The following is a 15,945-nucleotide window of genomic DNA, read 5'->3' as shown; positions in this document are numbered from 1 at the left end:
CAGAGCTCACCTGTTTTCTGAAGCTGAGCTGTGATTACCACCTGATCAACTGTGATGTCATTTTCACTCGACAGCAAGTGGCAAAATGGCCGACTTCTGATATTGATTACAAACTGCTGCATATCATATTTAGACTAGTAGGGCTGCAATAGAATATATTGTAAAGATTTTTTGGGTGGTGGTGGGGGTGGCGGTGGGGGGGTTTACTTCCTTTTTTTTTATGGAAACAGCACAAATAAGATGTGTGCACAATATACAGTACATCTTTGTGGCAATGCAAAACAAAAACAGAAATCAAAGGGGGGAAAAGCAAAACATTAACGGAGATTGGACATTAAAATAATGATTCACAACTGCCCATTTTCTCACATTGCTAATGAAACCCTAAACATTGTCATGTTTTGGTTCCGTGTGGTTAGGTTTTGTTTGGTTTTATGTGTTTTGTCATGAGTTCTCCCCTTGTCTCGTCATGGTTAACCTTGTCCACCTGCGTGTGTCTTCCCTTTTAAGTATGTGTGACCAATCAGTGCCCTCAGCCTATTGTGTTTCCCAGGTGTGTCTTGTTAGTGTCTCATTAACATTGGTGTTTGTTCATGTGGTGTGGGAGCATTGTCTCGTCTCGTCTTGTCTTGTCTTGTCTTGTCTTGTCTTGTCTTGTCTTGTCTTGTCCTGGTGTGGTGTGTTGGTATCGTTTGCTGGCAAGTTTCCACATGTCAAGCCAAGCCTCTCTATGTCCCAGCCAAGCCTCTCACATCCAAGCCCAGTGTTCCACGTCCTGCAAAGTCGCCCCACGTTCAGTCCAGTCATGGCGACCAGTCTGCTTGAGTTCCGTCATGTCATGTCAACCAACTTCCCCTTTCCCATTCAAGTCTTGGTGCCCTGTTGTTTCACGCCCCATCCCGTCTTGTACTTATTCATTGACAATATCCATCCATCCATCCATTTTCTTGACCGCTTATTCCTCACAAGGGTCGCGGGGGCTGCTGGCGCCTATCTCAGCTGGCTCTGGGCAGTAGGCGGGGGACACCCTGAACTGGTTGCCAACCAATTCATTGACAATAAAGTTCCTTATATAGCCATCCCTGTCTGTCTCTCTACCTTGTTTCTCCACCTTTGGGTCCATCGACCACATCCATACTCCACATATCGTGACAAGTATGCTGTCATTCCCAAACTTAAAGCAGTGTTTGAAATCTTCTGAAGCAATCAGCAAATGTTTTAGATAACGCTAACCCTCACTTACCACTCTCTATTAAATATAATTAATGTTGTGAGAAGAAAAATCTATCTGCTGTTTCCCACCATGGGAAATTTACGTTATTTCCCAAAATGCAAAATTTAAGGAAGCTATTTGTTTCACAACAATTATGAAATTCACAACTTTTCCATTTTCAAGTTTCACATCCATCTCATTGATTGTGTGCTGACTCAGTGGAAACAAGAATTGAGTGTCGGCAATCTTTTAGCAGGTTTGTTGAGCTTAGACAAGAGATGTGGGAGGAAGTGTAGTACGGTCATAGTAACAGCTTCATTACATGTCAGTTCACTCGTCATTACTTCAGTTTGCAACATGCTGTTCTTGCTATTCCTACTGGTATCCGAGGTGCCGGTAAGTATCGTCTGTTCTGTGCTGATGTTAACTAAAGTATCTCCACTCATTTAATTGTACTTCATTGCTTTAATGTGTAAATGTAAATGGTCAAATATATAATAATAATAATAATAATAATAATAATAATAATAATAATTATTATTATTATTATTATTATTATTATTATTATTATTATTATTATTATTATTATTATTATTATTACGTAATGTATAACGCTCTCAAACGATTACATTTTTTAATCAGATTAATCACATCTTAGAATTTTGATTAATCATGATTAATCACTGACTTAAAAAGGCTTTTTTTCCCCCAACATATTTTGCCCGCTAAATTTGAAGCGCACCTGTTTTGTGTTAATTTTTTCGACATTTAATGTTATGAGGACGTCTTCAAAAATGTATATCCACTGCACATGCTCATCCTGCTTTTTCTAATCAGTTAATTATTTGCATAATTTAAAATGGGAAAAAAAATGACCTACGGCATATGTAAACATTTATTAAATGCTTTACTTTAATACATGTAGTTATGTTTATTGCTCAAACTTCAACAGCTACCTTTAATGTAACCATTCACTGTTGCTAAAAAGGATCATCTGCGGTCAAAATTAAGAGAGTGATTAATCTGTGGTAATACAATGATTAACGCGATAATTTTTTGTGATTAATTAGTTAACGCTTTAACTTTGACAGCACTAGTAATGTAACAACTTAATATTGAGCTATATAGTGTCATAGTCCTTATTTCTTTGGCCTAGTAATTGTGTTTTTCAGCGTTCTCATGCAATTTGTAGTTTTTGTTATTAAGTACAAGGCCTTTGTCTAACATTGCTTACTTTGTTTGATAGCAGAGTAACTGCCAGGTTCAACATGTGTCGGGTCAGATGAAAAATGGCTCATGTGCATGTGAGGTGAACACCAACATGTGGTTGTTCCCAGCTAAGAAGTACGAGGCCGCACTGCAACAAGTGGAATCTTGTGAGGATTCCCTTACACGGCTACAAGAACAGGTAAAGTAATGGAAACGCACCTACAACAGACGACTGTTCAGGTTCACTAAATAGGAATGTTTACAGTACCTAGTTGGGATTTTGTTTTCAACAAACCTCTTACCAAATAGTTTCTTTTCTATTAGGTGCATCTGTCAAATCAGCGTCTGCCTGAGTTCCATGCAGTAGTTGATGACATAACAGCGCGGCTGGAGCCTTACCAGTACCTAAATGATAAGGGCATTTATGCTGCCTTATTGCTGCGTCAACTGGGTGAAGAACTCAACAATTTGGAGGCCGATATTAAAACAATGTCCCTTCAAGTGAACAACGCTGAAACAACAAAAATATCAAAAGAGGTATGACAGACCATATACAGTAGCAACCAACAAATGGTAATATAATATGATCTTCTTTTTTTTTTTTCTTTTTTTTTTTTTACTCCGTTGTTAGAAAATCTGTTTAAAAGTCTGGAGCACATGAATATATAGGCCACTCACAAAAAGTGTGTAATATTTGGTGGGAAATTTCAGGATGAAACAAAAAAAAAAAAAAACTGCTAAAATAAACAGGTGAACTTAAACTGACCTTCTCTAAACTTTTGAATGCACATGTACAACTGTTCACCATTTCAGTAAATTTGCAAAACTTGTTCCAACAACCAAGTAAATAATGGGTAAATAATAAGTAAATAATAAAATACAATAATGGGGTATATTCCACGGAAGAGGCGGGACTTCCGACTTCCGTGATGTGCAAAAACAGCCCCGCCTCTTCCGTGGCATATACCCCATTAAGACACGACTCGAACAATACTGGTTCAATTAAAATTGGTATTTAAAGAGGTACTCAATACTAGATCAACATTTTTATATTTTATTTTATTTTATTTTATTTTTGATCATAAATTGTATAAACTGGTGTCTAACAACGCTGTTTACATGCCCTGGTAATTATTTTGCCATTTTAGTGCATGTATTTTGAAAGCTTGAATTTAGGGCAAAAACTGTGGGTTTGGCGCCATCTTAAGGTTAAACACTGGGATAAACACAATCTGGCTGTTTGTCCTCTCGTTACACGTGAAGTCAGTTGCTACGTAGTGATTTATTAGCATAGCATTTGGTTCGTTTATTTAGCAAAGCTTTTCAGAGGATAGACATTTAGATTTTAGTTTTCACGACTGCAGTCAATCACAGCCATGCCACGCCCAACCCCGTCTCAGGGGGGCGGCCATTTTGCCACTTGCTATTGATTGAAAATGGCATCACAGTTGCTCAGGTAATGATCAATCACAGCTCAATCACATGACAAAAATGAGAAAACAGGTGAGCTATAATTAGTCGTTCAATAAGTTAACAAATTCATTTCGGACAAAATATTGACTATTGCTGAAAATGACTCAATAAGTCAAATATCTCTTTCAGGGACATGACTGTATCAACAGTATGTACAGTTGTCAGTGACTGTATATACAGTATAACAGAACCTTTGTTGCACTGTAGGTCCACAAACTGCGAAAAGACGTTGACAAGATGCAAATGGTGAACTCAATCAACATGAAGACTGTAAAAGAGAGACTCCGCTACCTGAAAAACAGTGTTGAGTCGTGCTTGTCAATCCCCAGAGATTTTAAAGGTATTATCATCGTTTGAAGTTCGTGTTTGTATGGCTACAAAGTACCCATAATTTTAAACAATTTGAGTTTACAATATGATTTTCATCTCCTTAATTGTTTCTAGGTCATCAAAGTTATTGCCTCAAGGGTTTAATGAACAACATCAGTGCACCGGTCATCACTAAACTCAGTCCGTATGGTAAAAATATCATCGCTGGCTCATGGGGCCAACAAGCCCAAATGGACAGCGAAGACCTGAAAAACATCTTCTGGATTCAGCCTTTGCTTAACAACCACATCTCAGGCAATATCCTGAGAATATACCAATCTTACGAAGACTTCATGGCCTCTGCACACCACAAAGATTTGACCCTAGCTCCATCCAACACCCATGCCAATACTGTGGAAGGCCCCAGTGCTGTCCTGTATGGAGAGGCTTTGTACTATCACTGCTACGACTCTGCAGATGTCTGCCGCTATGACCTGAGCAACAAGGCTGTCACGAGGGTCCAACTTCCCGGACTTGGGAAGGATTACAGAAAGTTCCCTTATTGTTACTTTGACTGTCGGACCTCCAGTGATGTGGATGTGGAAGTCGATGAGGCGGGGCTATGGGTCATCTATGCCACCATAGGTAGCCACGGTAATCTGGTGGTAAGCAAACTGTCATGGGACAGTGAGGCCGAAACGCTCAATATCACACAGACGTGGGAAACCAGGCTGTTCAAGAAGGCAGCGACCAACGCGTTCATGAAATGCGGTGTGCTGTATGCTACTCGCGTTTTGGATGATTTCCACGAAGAGGTGTTCTACGCCTTTGATACAGCAACAGGCAAAGAGGACAATACACTTGCAATGCCGATGGAGAAAATCAGTAAGGGAGTTGCGAGTCTGAGTTACAACCCAGTCAACAGGCAGCTCTACATGTACAACGATGGATATCTTCTCGCCTATCAAACCCAATTTTAAAATTGAATGCAAATCTTATCAAATCAAATCAAACTTAATTTATATAGCACCTTTCATACATTCAAATGCAACTCAAAGTGCAGAACAATTAAAACTTCCATAATACAATAAAAAGAAAAAGCCACCCCCCCCCCCCCCCCCCATAGCCCCATGATCGTACCCACAAACACACGCGCAAACCACAACATGGCGGGGCACAGAAGAACCCTGTGAGGAAAAGCACCCAGGAGGAGAGGAGAAAAAAATTAATACAGTAGTATCTGAATGTTCTTTCCTGTACCACATGATGATAATTTATTCATAATCTTGAAATATCATATATGAGGGCCATATTGAACACCCTTTACTGTAAAATTATATCCTCCAGAATTTAAATGAATGAATTGGTGCTGCATTTTAGTGAATAACAGTTTTTCAAAGAAGAAGCGTGGAAAATTTCTGGCAAGTTGATATCCGAGTATAAAATTATCCTTTTTTTTTTTTTTCTAATGTTCTAATCTTTGTTGCTAGTTTTGAAAGCCATTTATCAATGTTTAAGTGGCATGACTGTATGAACAGTTTGTCCAGTCGTCAGTGACTAATGTTCAGATGATTGCCTAATAAATGTAAGACTCCAGTGTGAGGTTTTTTTTTTTTTTTTTTAACCTTCAATTTCTTTCTTTTCTTGGTGGCTAAATGTTTCTGCTTTTGGTTTCAACATGGACTTGGATTGATTGAACTTCATCCAAATACAAGGCAAGTTTATTTGTATGGCACATTTCATACACAAGGCAACTCAACTACATGCATAAAATATCTATGATGACCAAAAGTAGATTCAATATTTGGTGTCACTCGACTGAAATGTACCTTGTAACTGGAAGTGTTGCCCTGGAGGTCATGTTTCAGTCATGTGAATCTCATCACTAGGGTAATATAAATAGTTTATATTATTATTCCGTATAATGCTTCTAATGCTTGATTTGTTGAGAAAAGTAAAAAACAATAAAGTAAAATAAAAACCAAGTGAATTTATGTCAGTTAAAGCCCTGGATCACAGATTCAGTCTGTTTAAAACAATTCAAGCCACTTAATATTACATGCAAAGGAAAACTTGTGATGCTGATTTTGAGCTCATTTGAGAGTGAAAACGTTAGAATAAAATAAATAAACGCTCTGAAGGGCGTCAACCCAAAACTTGAAGTAGGCTATGCAACAGTTTTGCCACCAGAGGGCGCCAAAAAGCGCATTAATAAGTGGGCGCTTCAGACAGCAGAAATACTGAGCTTTCCTTCCGCATGTATTGTACTGTTGTCCTCAGTGAGAAATTGCGACGAATGATAACAAGCAATCTATAACAGTACAAGGAAAAGTATACTAGGGGGCAATGTGAGCCACTTTTGACGTCTCCAGCAACGACAGCTTTTTTTTTTTTTTTTTTTTTAAGTTTCTGGCTGGGTTCTGCTCAGATAGGCTACGCCCAAAGCTCTGCTCTCATAATGACAGGGCTGCTCCCTGCACCATTGCAGAAACCCAAACAGCAATCGTGCTTAGAACAGAACGTAAGAGCTACTCTTTACTCTGTGTGGTTATGCTGATTTGATGTGTCTTTGAATGGAAAATGGACGAGGGTGTTCTGTAATGAGATACTGTGACTTTGTAACATTTTGAATCCTCTAATTTCGTCTTTCAGACAGCTGTTCCTAAATTGTAAGTATGACAAGAGTTGAGGAAAATGATTTCACAGTGCAAATTGTGCCTGAGCAACCTGGCCTATGAGTAAATTGGATTCCACATAAATTTTTCAATGCAAAACTACCTTGATTTACGTTTATTGGCGTTCTTGTCACACTGTGTAACCAACATTGGCTTTGTGTGTCATGCCTCGCAATTAGGACTACAACTTTGAGGTTTTTCGAATAGCTTGTGGACGTGTCCGTGTTTCCATTCATTTTCATAGAACTAATTAATCTGTCTGTGGATTATTAGCCCTTCTATTTTACACTTACCTTGCCTTACACTATATTAAAACGTCATCTGCAAATTTGCTGGTGTTTGCAATTTTTCTCTCAATGTACACTAATGATTTACAATGTTGTATTAAGGCAATGATAATCTGAGAAAACATTACAGGGATTGGTAATTTATAGTTATTTTCTGATTGCTTAAATCCTAACAGCGATTCTTGCAACTGTATAGAACTATAAAAATAACTAGACAAAATGAGACTAACAAATAGTAGGCCATCATTGGATTTCTATCTGCACATGACAATAAATACATGGTGACAGAGTTATGTTAATCCACTCAAGACAACCTTCCCATCATCCATCTTCCAATAGCATTAAGCAGCCTCTAGATGTAATCTGTCCATATGCCTCTATTACTGAGATGAATTACCAACATAGCTTCACTGTTAGAGAGTTGTAAGCAGGGCACTTCGGTCACACATAAAAAATGTATGATGTGGAAGAGGAAGTGACCTTGCCGGCACCGTAACAGTCCTAACTTACTAAACACTTAAAATCTAGTGTGAAAACTAACGAGAAAAGTGCAGCCATTATAGTTGCAAGGTAGTTCGTACTAGTATTTTCTCTGAATCAATCAAATGACTCATTAAAGGTAACTGACACCTCAAACCGTTTTCGGTCCCAACCTCTCACATAGGAAAGGCTGACTGAGCATTCATCTATACAAAATACACCATGTTTCATTGAAAATGTTATTGTATTGCCTTTGTTTCATTGCCGTACTCTTTGGATGAGAAAGAGAAACAAACAGCTTTGCTATAATGCTACTTATTGCTCAGCATGGATTTTTTATTTTATTTTTGTATTTGCATTAAGCCACTCCCTCATTGAGCATTAGATCCCCACAATGGCAAAGGCTTAACGTCCACTATTGTTTCTTAGATGACCACTACTGTAATGCAAAGTGGGAAACAAACCACATTATAAAGTATGCAAAGGACATGACCACTGGATAGCTCGTACAAGCTAGGAGCTTGCCAAGAGGACGTGAATTTGAATTTAAAGTTTAATCAGAGATTGTTCTTACATTTTTATTAAATTATGAGGCTGGAGCTTTGTGACAAAACTGCCAAGGTATTGGAAAGGATGAAAATGAATGAAACAAAGCAAAGCCGAAACGGACAGAAAAGAAGTAAGGGAGCCAATGCAAAGGGTGGAGTCATTGACATTGCTAAATGAGACCTTGTAATGACAAGGCGCCTTGGAGTTTAAAGTTATAATTACTGCAGAAAGGTTATTCTGAGGAAAACCTGGAAACGGGCTCTGCTGAAAATGACTGGGTGGATGTGGATGGGAAAACTGTGTGGTGTGTGTTTCTGTGGTTCTGAGAGTGTATGGGATCGTTTTAATGTTCACTTTTGTAATTCACAGCTGCATAGCTATGAACACGTTGAATATAATAAATATATTAAAGGTACATGTATTCGTCATTGTTAACTAGATACTATTGCATTTCACAAACCTAACTTTACTTACGTTTGTGTTTGTGCATGTCTATGTGTGTGGGTGTTGTGTGCATGTTAGACACTGACCACGCAAAGCCATGTAATTAAAAAAAAACAAAGTTATGTTTTAGAAAAAAAAAAGAGCAATCCGTCCATCTGCATTTTTATATTTACAGTGAGAAGTTGAAATTTCATGTTAAAAAAAAAGGTACATTTTTCTTTAAGTTAAAACATGTTACACTTAAAATTTCTTTAAAAAAATATCATCAATGCTCTAAATGGTAACACAACTTCTGAATGAGGTATTTAAACGAATCTGTACTTAACATAAAATGACTGAACACCATTATCGTGGTAATCTGTTTTTTCACTACAATGATGTTTGGAACCTGAACGCACAAAAACATTGAAAATGTCTTTCCAAGTGAAACCTTCACGTTGTTCATCAATGCTGCAAATGGTAATTGTAGTCTATGAAAACAGATTGCCTGCGCTTGTGTTTTGATGGGTCCATCTGGCGAAGGGTATTCACACACACAATTTGAGCCCAAAAGACATTTCCTGAAGCGTTTCTGCACTGCCACCACCAACTGTTGGCGAAGCAATTTGTCTCGTTAAAATGTATGCAAAGAAAAATGATCCTTTCCCAGACCCAAATTATGTTTACCTTGTTTTTATGGCTTTCGATAAAAAGACAAAAAGAGAAAGTAGAACCCTTGTGATAGACACACTGAGACATAAAGTTTGCATATTTTAATTCCTGTCCCACTCCAAACCAGTAGATTAAAAAGGAAGAGCACATTTACGGCAAGGAAGATGTAGTGGTTAAACGCCACACAGTTTGCTACATAAAAATGGCGAGTCAACAGTTTTCTAGAGAGAAAATAAGAGACGCAGCATGTTTTCCTTCGGAACACGCCTTTGCGGTTGACCAAAACTGGGAAAAATGTTCCCCAGTAGGCCAAGGAGCAGTAATTAGTACAGTCAGTGCAAGTGTACTGTACAGTAGTATCAGCCCAGCAATAGGTCGCTTGCACATCGTAATGCATCATGGGAGTTTTTCCTTCGGGCGCCATATTGGGTGTCCGCCGGTTCACAAGGTACACTCGCGAGTTACACGGTAGAGCTCATCAACCTGATGTAATTTTCGCAGTATTTTCACGATTTACCGGAAGATCAAAAACAACGATACAGGCAGAAGGTGTCTCTGTGTGGCGGGATTGATCCTAATTACGTCCTGACCAAGGGTGATTTTTTTTTTGACGGAGAAAGCTTGCTGGCCAAATGTGACATCTCTGGACATCTTTCCCTACCTCGTGTTGACAACATGCTCCATAACACGCCAACAAATCCCTGGAGGCTTACAATTATTTTGTAAGCGGGTGGATACAGAGTGTAAACTTTAACATCGCATCAGAAGAAACGGTTGCTGTTGCACGTAAGTAAACCACATGGTGTTGGTAATTCTGCACACAAAAATGTTGATTTGTTCTCAGGCTTCCTGTTATCATTGTGTTTACATGCACAGCTGGGTTTACCTGATGTGGTTTTTCTAATCATTTTATAACAGGCAAATATGGCAGAGCGTATAAGAATAAAAAGTAACTGCACAGCCTCCCCGTGGCTTAATTAAATTTAATGCTACCCTTTCACTAGTTACATGTTACTTAATCAACTTATTCTAAATGGTTAAGGTTAACCACTCTCAGAGGACGTATTTTTAGTTTCAGTCTCCAGTATAATAAAACGTGTTCATGGTAACTACTGAGCATACTGACAGCTTTTCTTATGATCTCACGGTTAAGGAGGCTGTCACAACACCCAATTTCTGTCTGGTGCCAGATGGCAACAATTCCCATCACTTGTCACGACAACACCAATAGTATTACCAGGTATGTATTGCTTTACTTTTTGTAGTTTCTTATTTAATTCTATGTTTCATATTTTCATTACAATGTTTGTAATATTTTCAGATTCAGGCACAGATGAGTTTAACTGGACGGACTTCTGCGACTTTGTGGTGTGGACAAAGTGTGATTGAGCGAGTCCACCCAGATCGCTCGTTTTGGCCAGCTGGAAAAGCCAGAGTTTTTTTTCCCCCAAAGTCCCCTCCTTACCTGAACTGCTCGGGAGAGCATTTACTAGATCAGCAGTGGACTTCCAGTGTTCCTGCTCAGCCGCTGTCACCTACCACTTGCTCATGTACTTCAAAGATGCGGAATAAAGTAGTTTTTTGTGCTGCAGCAGATTGTAAAATCAAATGATATCACTTGAAGTGTGCCAATCTAGACTGCCAAAAGGACAGTGGTTTTGTGACAAGTGTGAAACAAGGATTATTGGGAAAACTGTAACACAGTACTGGTACTTGTCTTACATTAAACAAATTTAAAAGAGAGCAACTTTTTCCTCTGTACATAGTATAATGAAAGTCATTGCGTACCCCATCAACATTACATCATACCGTCATCTCAGGATGGTAGGCACCTGTGCTAAAATAAACTACATTAATTAACAGTTCAATTTTTAACCCTGAAATTACTACATCTAATCATTATTCACTTCATTTTTTGTGCTTTTAGAAATAATAGAGATTTATGCCATTACTTTAAGAGGGACCATATTGCACATTGAGTCAAATCCTGTCATTTGTATTATGTATAGCTTTGTAAACAAACCCAACAATAGAATTTGTATAAACGCTGCCTTTATTAGCGCCAAACAGTCGCATGTTGTCCTCCTCCAATGCTTTGATGCTCGCCTTCGTTTCCATCATGTCATTGGCAATCAAGTCGGTGTGGCATGAGATCCCTAAAGAAAAAAATAAAGAAAAAATCACAAAAAAATACGGTACCAGTAATAGGTTTAATATAGTAAAGTAGTATAGTTTTTTTGTCAGTGTAAAAGAAATGTACACATTTTGTTGCATTTTTTAATGTATGAACATTGCTACAGGCAAATACTTATTTCTATAAACACTTCCAAATGTCTCTAAAATATAAGGTGCGTGTACACACACAAACAAACACATACATTCACTCATGCATACAATATATCATGTAATGAATTCTGAGTGGCATACCAGAGTCAATGATGTCAGCAGTACTTGAGGGTACAGGTTACTGGAGCCATCTGGCTGCATAACTGCAACAATCTCTGCCACTTCGAGTCGTCTTTTCTTTGCTTGTCTCTCCTGTGCACGTTCATATCTTGGCACCGACTGGGCTGAGACATAGATGTTGTAACTTGGGACCCAACTTTAATGTTGGAGCCCAGTCGGGATGATTGGACAGAAAAACGGGCGCAGGGCGACCTGTTAAAATAAACAAATATATAAACAAATAAAATATGGAAAGACTGGTTATTTTACCGCAGTAGGGTGGCCGTGAATAAGTTCTTTAGCATGATGTGTAGGCTACCGGGGCTCTGTTTTCTTGCATCACCCCCGGGGGTCTGTTTTCTTGCATCAGCCCCTTCTGTCTCTTTTTTTTCCAAGTTTACATTTTGCCACCAAAAACATGTCATCGGCATTAAGAGCCCAAGACTAATCAATCCAATTTCAGCAGTAAACACTTTGCACTGGCACTACTTGGGTGAAAATGTTCGATGTTAGCTTTCGGCTAACGTCCGCTAGCCAGCTTGTACTACCGAACTTGCTTGCTCATGAATCCAAAACATAAGCAACTTGCCCATATATGGGCGGTCGAAACGTTATTAATCCTCATGCATTAAATAAAGGTAAACAAGCTTACCGCTCACAAAGTGATCGCTGCACACACGAGCCCAAAGTAACGACTTCCCTCCGGAGTCCGCACTCCTGTCTCCAGGCCCTGGTTCCTAGTTATTTTCGGAATTCGGAAAAAAGACCGACCATTTTCCCCCTTGGCTTTGTTCGAACAGCCAACGATGCAGCAACAATGTACCATTTTAAACGCAGAAAACAAACATGATAGATACGTGTTAGACCGAATCGCTACGTAAATGGAGGCCACCCAGCATGGCGACTACGAGAAATCCGAGGCGGAAGTGACGACATGTGCAAGCGACCTATAGCACAAGGAGTCTCTATTCAGTAGCAGTCATAATCAGACACATGACTAATCATACAATACAACTCATCATTTACATGTATGATGTACCGGACCCCCCCCCAATAAAAAAGAAAAAAAAACCATATGCTGATAATATTCATGATGATCTAAAATGAAATTTTTTTACATCATTTTGCATTAATTATTAATTGTTTATGTAAAAAGCTGTCATTTTAGATAAACATGATTATTCGAAGTACATTGTATCTACACTGAGGTCATTGTCGTTATAAATCATCAAGAAGTTGTCATTTTAGACAAACATTAGCATATTAGAGCATAGTAGCAACGTAGTGCTGGCATATTAGACGTATTAAACCAGCAGCGATATCAATAGTTAAATGCTTCGATCGGTGCACAAACACCGTCATAAATATCATATGAGCAATTTGATTGTACTATTGATTGTCTGTTCCTGTTAAACAGCTACAGAGACTCAAAATATTTCTTTTGTTTGGTTTGTTATGAATAATACATAGCAAGCAGAATTGTATTTAAAATTTAATATTACACAATTGAGAGATACAGCGACTGCTGGTCTCAGACTATTACGTTTGCTTGAGAACTTGTGTGAAAATGTATTTGTTCTCCTCAATAAATCATTGTTGTTAATCATTGTTCTTTATTACCGTCATATTTCTTACATTTTTATGAGGTAGGATTATCGTTATACATATAGGGTGTAATTCTTTAATGGTTACTATTACTTTTTCAGCTTCTCTTTGTTAATGGTCCAAGTTCTCTCTCTGGGACGGTCAATGTGAGAGTAGGCGTGGCGTCGTGGCCAGGCAGTGACGTCATTTGGGAGCTGTTCGAAGCCGTGAGGTGCTGAACAGATAACGCTCGTCGTCCTTCTCCTTCGCTCAGTCTTGCTGCTCACGCGGTCTTTGCCCAGCTGCTGTTTCGGGAAGGTTGGACTCGCGCACGCTCACTGACCCGTTCATTGAGGCGACGTACCGCGCGCGCACGCACGGCGCACACTTTGCCTTCGGCAAATGGAGGAGAGATTCCCAAAATACGGTAAGTCATTTTATATTTCTCGTGCTTTTTTTTTAAATTGAGCACAATTGATTGATTGTTGCTGGTGATGAACGGTCGATTTTTTTTTCCTTCCAGTCAACTCAGCTCGCTCTTATGTTAAAAGGCATTATGTGACGTGTCATTTGTCAGTGGTCCTCCAGCCGCCGCGCCTAAAGCTCGGCGGAACCGCCGGGGTTTCAATATTTGATTCATATTTGCATGACCCATCTCTCTCTCTCTCTCTCTCTCTCTCTCTCTCTCTCTCTCTCTCTCTCTCTCTCTCTCTCTCTCTCTCTCTCTCTCGCTCCTATTTTTTCTCTCTCGTGCGTGGGTACAGACCAGCGAAAGATAATCAAAGTAAGACAAATATTACAGTGCCCACTCGTGTTATTTTTGTTTCCATAGGGCACATCATCAGCTGGGGAGTGGGGGGGCGGGGCGGGGGGGTGGGGGTGTGGGGGTGGGGGGGGTGGTTGCACATTGTGCTGAAAAAATACATTTGGTTCCTCCCAGTGTTTTTTTTTTTTTTTTTTGCTTCTCCTTTCTTAATACAGCCACACCAACAGGATATCACAGAGAAAGAAACAATTAAATGTAAATAGTTTGTCTTTCCTCCAGACAATAAGGTCTGAAAAACACTTTTCATCCCCAAATTCAGAGTACAAGACGAGTAAGGCTCGAAAAGGTTAGCTGGTAAATGTATTCCCAACGACGTGCATCCTCCCTTTTCAGAGCTCCTTTCATGTAGGTCACATGCACCAGTGTAACCATGAGGCACGACCTCAGACTGTTTTTGCAAGAGTCGTTTCATGCTAACTCAGGTGTTACTGAATGTCTCTGTTGTCAACATTAGTCCTATCTCAGGGCAGTCTTCTGTGTACTCTAGGGTGAAAATAAAAATCTAATGATATAATAATTATAATAGTGTAGAAGCAATCTGTTTTTTTTCTCTCTCTTTCTGGAGGGTTTGTTCCTATGAATTACTGGTCCTGAAGTCCAGTTCTTCAATAATCATATTGAGATATAATAAAGCTTGGGATTCAATTAGAACACCATAATAGCTTTTGATTGTGTTGATAATAATGGCTTTAGGAAATCCTTCTTGAGGAGAAGCAGAAGGTTATGCAATATGTCGACATCTTTCAACATAATCTTGACACTAACCTTTGCAGGCTGTCACGTACTGTGCTTTGTGTTGGCTGTTCTCGTCAAAATTCTGTTCGTCATCGAGGCATTATTTTCCTGTTGTTAACCCTCAGGCGCATTAACAAATCTCTTTGATTGAACGCCATTAATATTGCAATTAAAAGCCCTCAGCAAGTTCAACATTCTGCACTGTTAAACCGCATCAGAGGAACTGAGTGCTGGCCTCTTCAATTACACAAGGCACTTTGCCATCTCTTTGGGCAGCAAAACACACAAGATACAGTATGTCGTTGTAATCAGTAACAATCACAATATTACAATATTTTAAAGATAAGGAAAGATAAGGGTATCAAAAAAGTCTTCAAAATGGAATAAACATTGACAACATAAACATGATCATATCTCCATAATTGGTAACAGTGCTTAGTCTCTAAAGTGATCATTTAGTGTCCAGTGAACTGGTAAGAGAGCGGATAGGTTGGATGGAGACCCACGACACCTGATAGCCGAGGGTCTGGTTTCTGCACCTTAGTACAGGAGCTAAAGCATCAGTAAATGTGGACATATAAAATGATAATGCGGACTGCATATTTGATGATCAGGCAAGTTACGCTTTTAAAAACTCATTCACTCCCAGCCATTTTCACAGAAGCAATCCCGTTCGCTACCGGCTGTTTTACTGGGTTTTGACTGATTTTGCAAGGCCCACAGAATATTGTGTTCAATTGCTATAAAAGCATGGTACATACCAAGAAGAAAGATTAAAGTCTCTTCTTTAATCAGGGAAAAAAGTATGTTTCTATCTGTTTCCGTTTTGCAGCAATTAGCATTAGAAGAGAGCTAAGTTTCATCAGTTTTCACAAATCTATTTAAAATTTTAAGTAATTTAGCTTTTTTTCTAGATGGCCCTGGTTGACCTCCTTTGCTCTGCTGCCACCAGCTGGTGTTTGTGTAATAACTACCATTTCTGCAACCATTCTTTACAGTTGAGAGGCTGCATCAAAGCCTTCTTCTGTATGCTCTAACATAAAAAACAAAACAAAATCAAAAACG

The 15,945-nt window shown here is 39.0% G+C and overlaps 2 protein-coding genes and 2 long non-coding RNA genes across 5 annotated transcripts in view; 3 read left to right on the top strand and 1 right to left on the bottom strand.

Moving 5' to 3' along the window:
- Nucleotides 1-1,501: 1,501 nt before the first annotated feature.
- Nucleotides 1,502-5,301, top strand: LOC144016718 (olfactomedin-like). Of its 2 annotated transcripts, none has more exons than XM_077518042.1 (5): nt 1,502-1,609; nt 2,460-2,621; nt 2,747-2,959; nt 4,103-4,235; nt 4,340-5,301. In XM_077518042.1, exons 1-5 carry the CDS (start codon nt 1,571-1,573, stop codon nt 5,182-5,184), a joined length of 1,392 nt encoding a protein of 463 aa, XP_077374168.1. In that variant the 5' UTR covers nt 1,502-1,570; the 3' UTR covers nt 5,185-5,301. The 2 variants fall into 2 exon arrangements, with proteins under 2 accessions (XP_077374168.1, XP_077374169.1); XM_077518043.1 differs by having other exon boundaries at nt 1,563-1,609; nt 2,463-2,621.
- A 4,362-nt stretch (nt 5,302-9,663) lies between these two features.
- On the top strand, nt 9,664-12,144 carry LOC144016717 (uncharacterized). Its single transcript, XR_013282984.1, has 3 exons — nt 9,664-10,076; nt 10,444-10,530; nt 10,612-12,144. It is a non-coding gene; the product is annotated as an uncharacterized LOC144016717 (long non-coding RNA).
- Nucleotides 11,326-12,646, bottom strand: LOC144016716 (uncharacterized). The gene is made up of 3 exons (XR_013282983.1): nt 12,388-12,646; nt 11,718-11,948; nt 11,326-11,446 (listed from the first exon to the last, which is right to left on the bottom strand). It is a non-coding gene; the product is annotated as an uncharacterized LOC144016716 (long non-coding RNA).
- Nucleotides 12,647-13,539: 893 nt separating this feature from the next.
- The window catches only part of smpd3 (sphingomyelin phosphodiesterase 3), a 43,177-nt gene continuing 40,771 nt past the window's right edge, over nt 13,540-15,945 (top strand). The window contains exon 1 of the mRNA XM_077516239.1: nt 13,540-13,746. The gene's annotated coding sequence lies outside the window, so the exon portion shown is untranslated. The remainder of the gene's footprint in view (nt 13,747-15,945) is intronic.

Source organism: Festucalex cinctus, chromosome 3, assembly GCF_051991245.1.
Source record: "Festucalex cinctus isolate MCC-2025b chromosome 3, RoL_Fcin_1.0, whole genome shotgun sequence".
Taxonomy (NCBI): domain Eukaryota; kingdom Metazoa; phylum Chordata; class Actinopteri; order Syngnathiformes; family Syngnathidae; genus Festucalex; species Festucalex cinctus.
The sequence above is the reverse complement of the archived record's forward strand: the minus strand, read 5'-3'. Positions and strand labels throughout refer to the sequence as shown.

Coding starts and splice junctions, on each gene's coding strand:
- LOC144016718 (XM_077518042.1), top strand. CDS start 1,571: ATGCTGTTCTTGCTATTCCTACTGGTATCCGAGGTGCCG. Junction 1,610..2,459: donor TACTGGTATCCGAGGTGCCG/GTAAGTATCGTC, acceptor TTTGTTTGATAG/CAGAGTAACTGCCAGGTTCA. Junction 2,960..4,102: donor CAACAAAAATATCAAAAGAG/GTATGACAGACC, acceptor GTTGCACTGTAG/GTCCACAAACTGCGAAAAGA.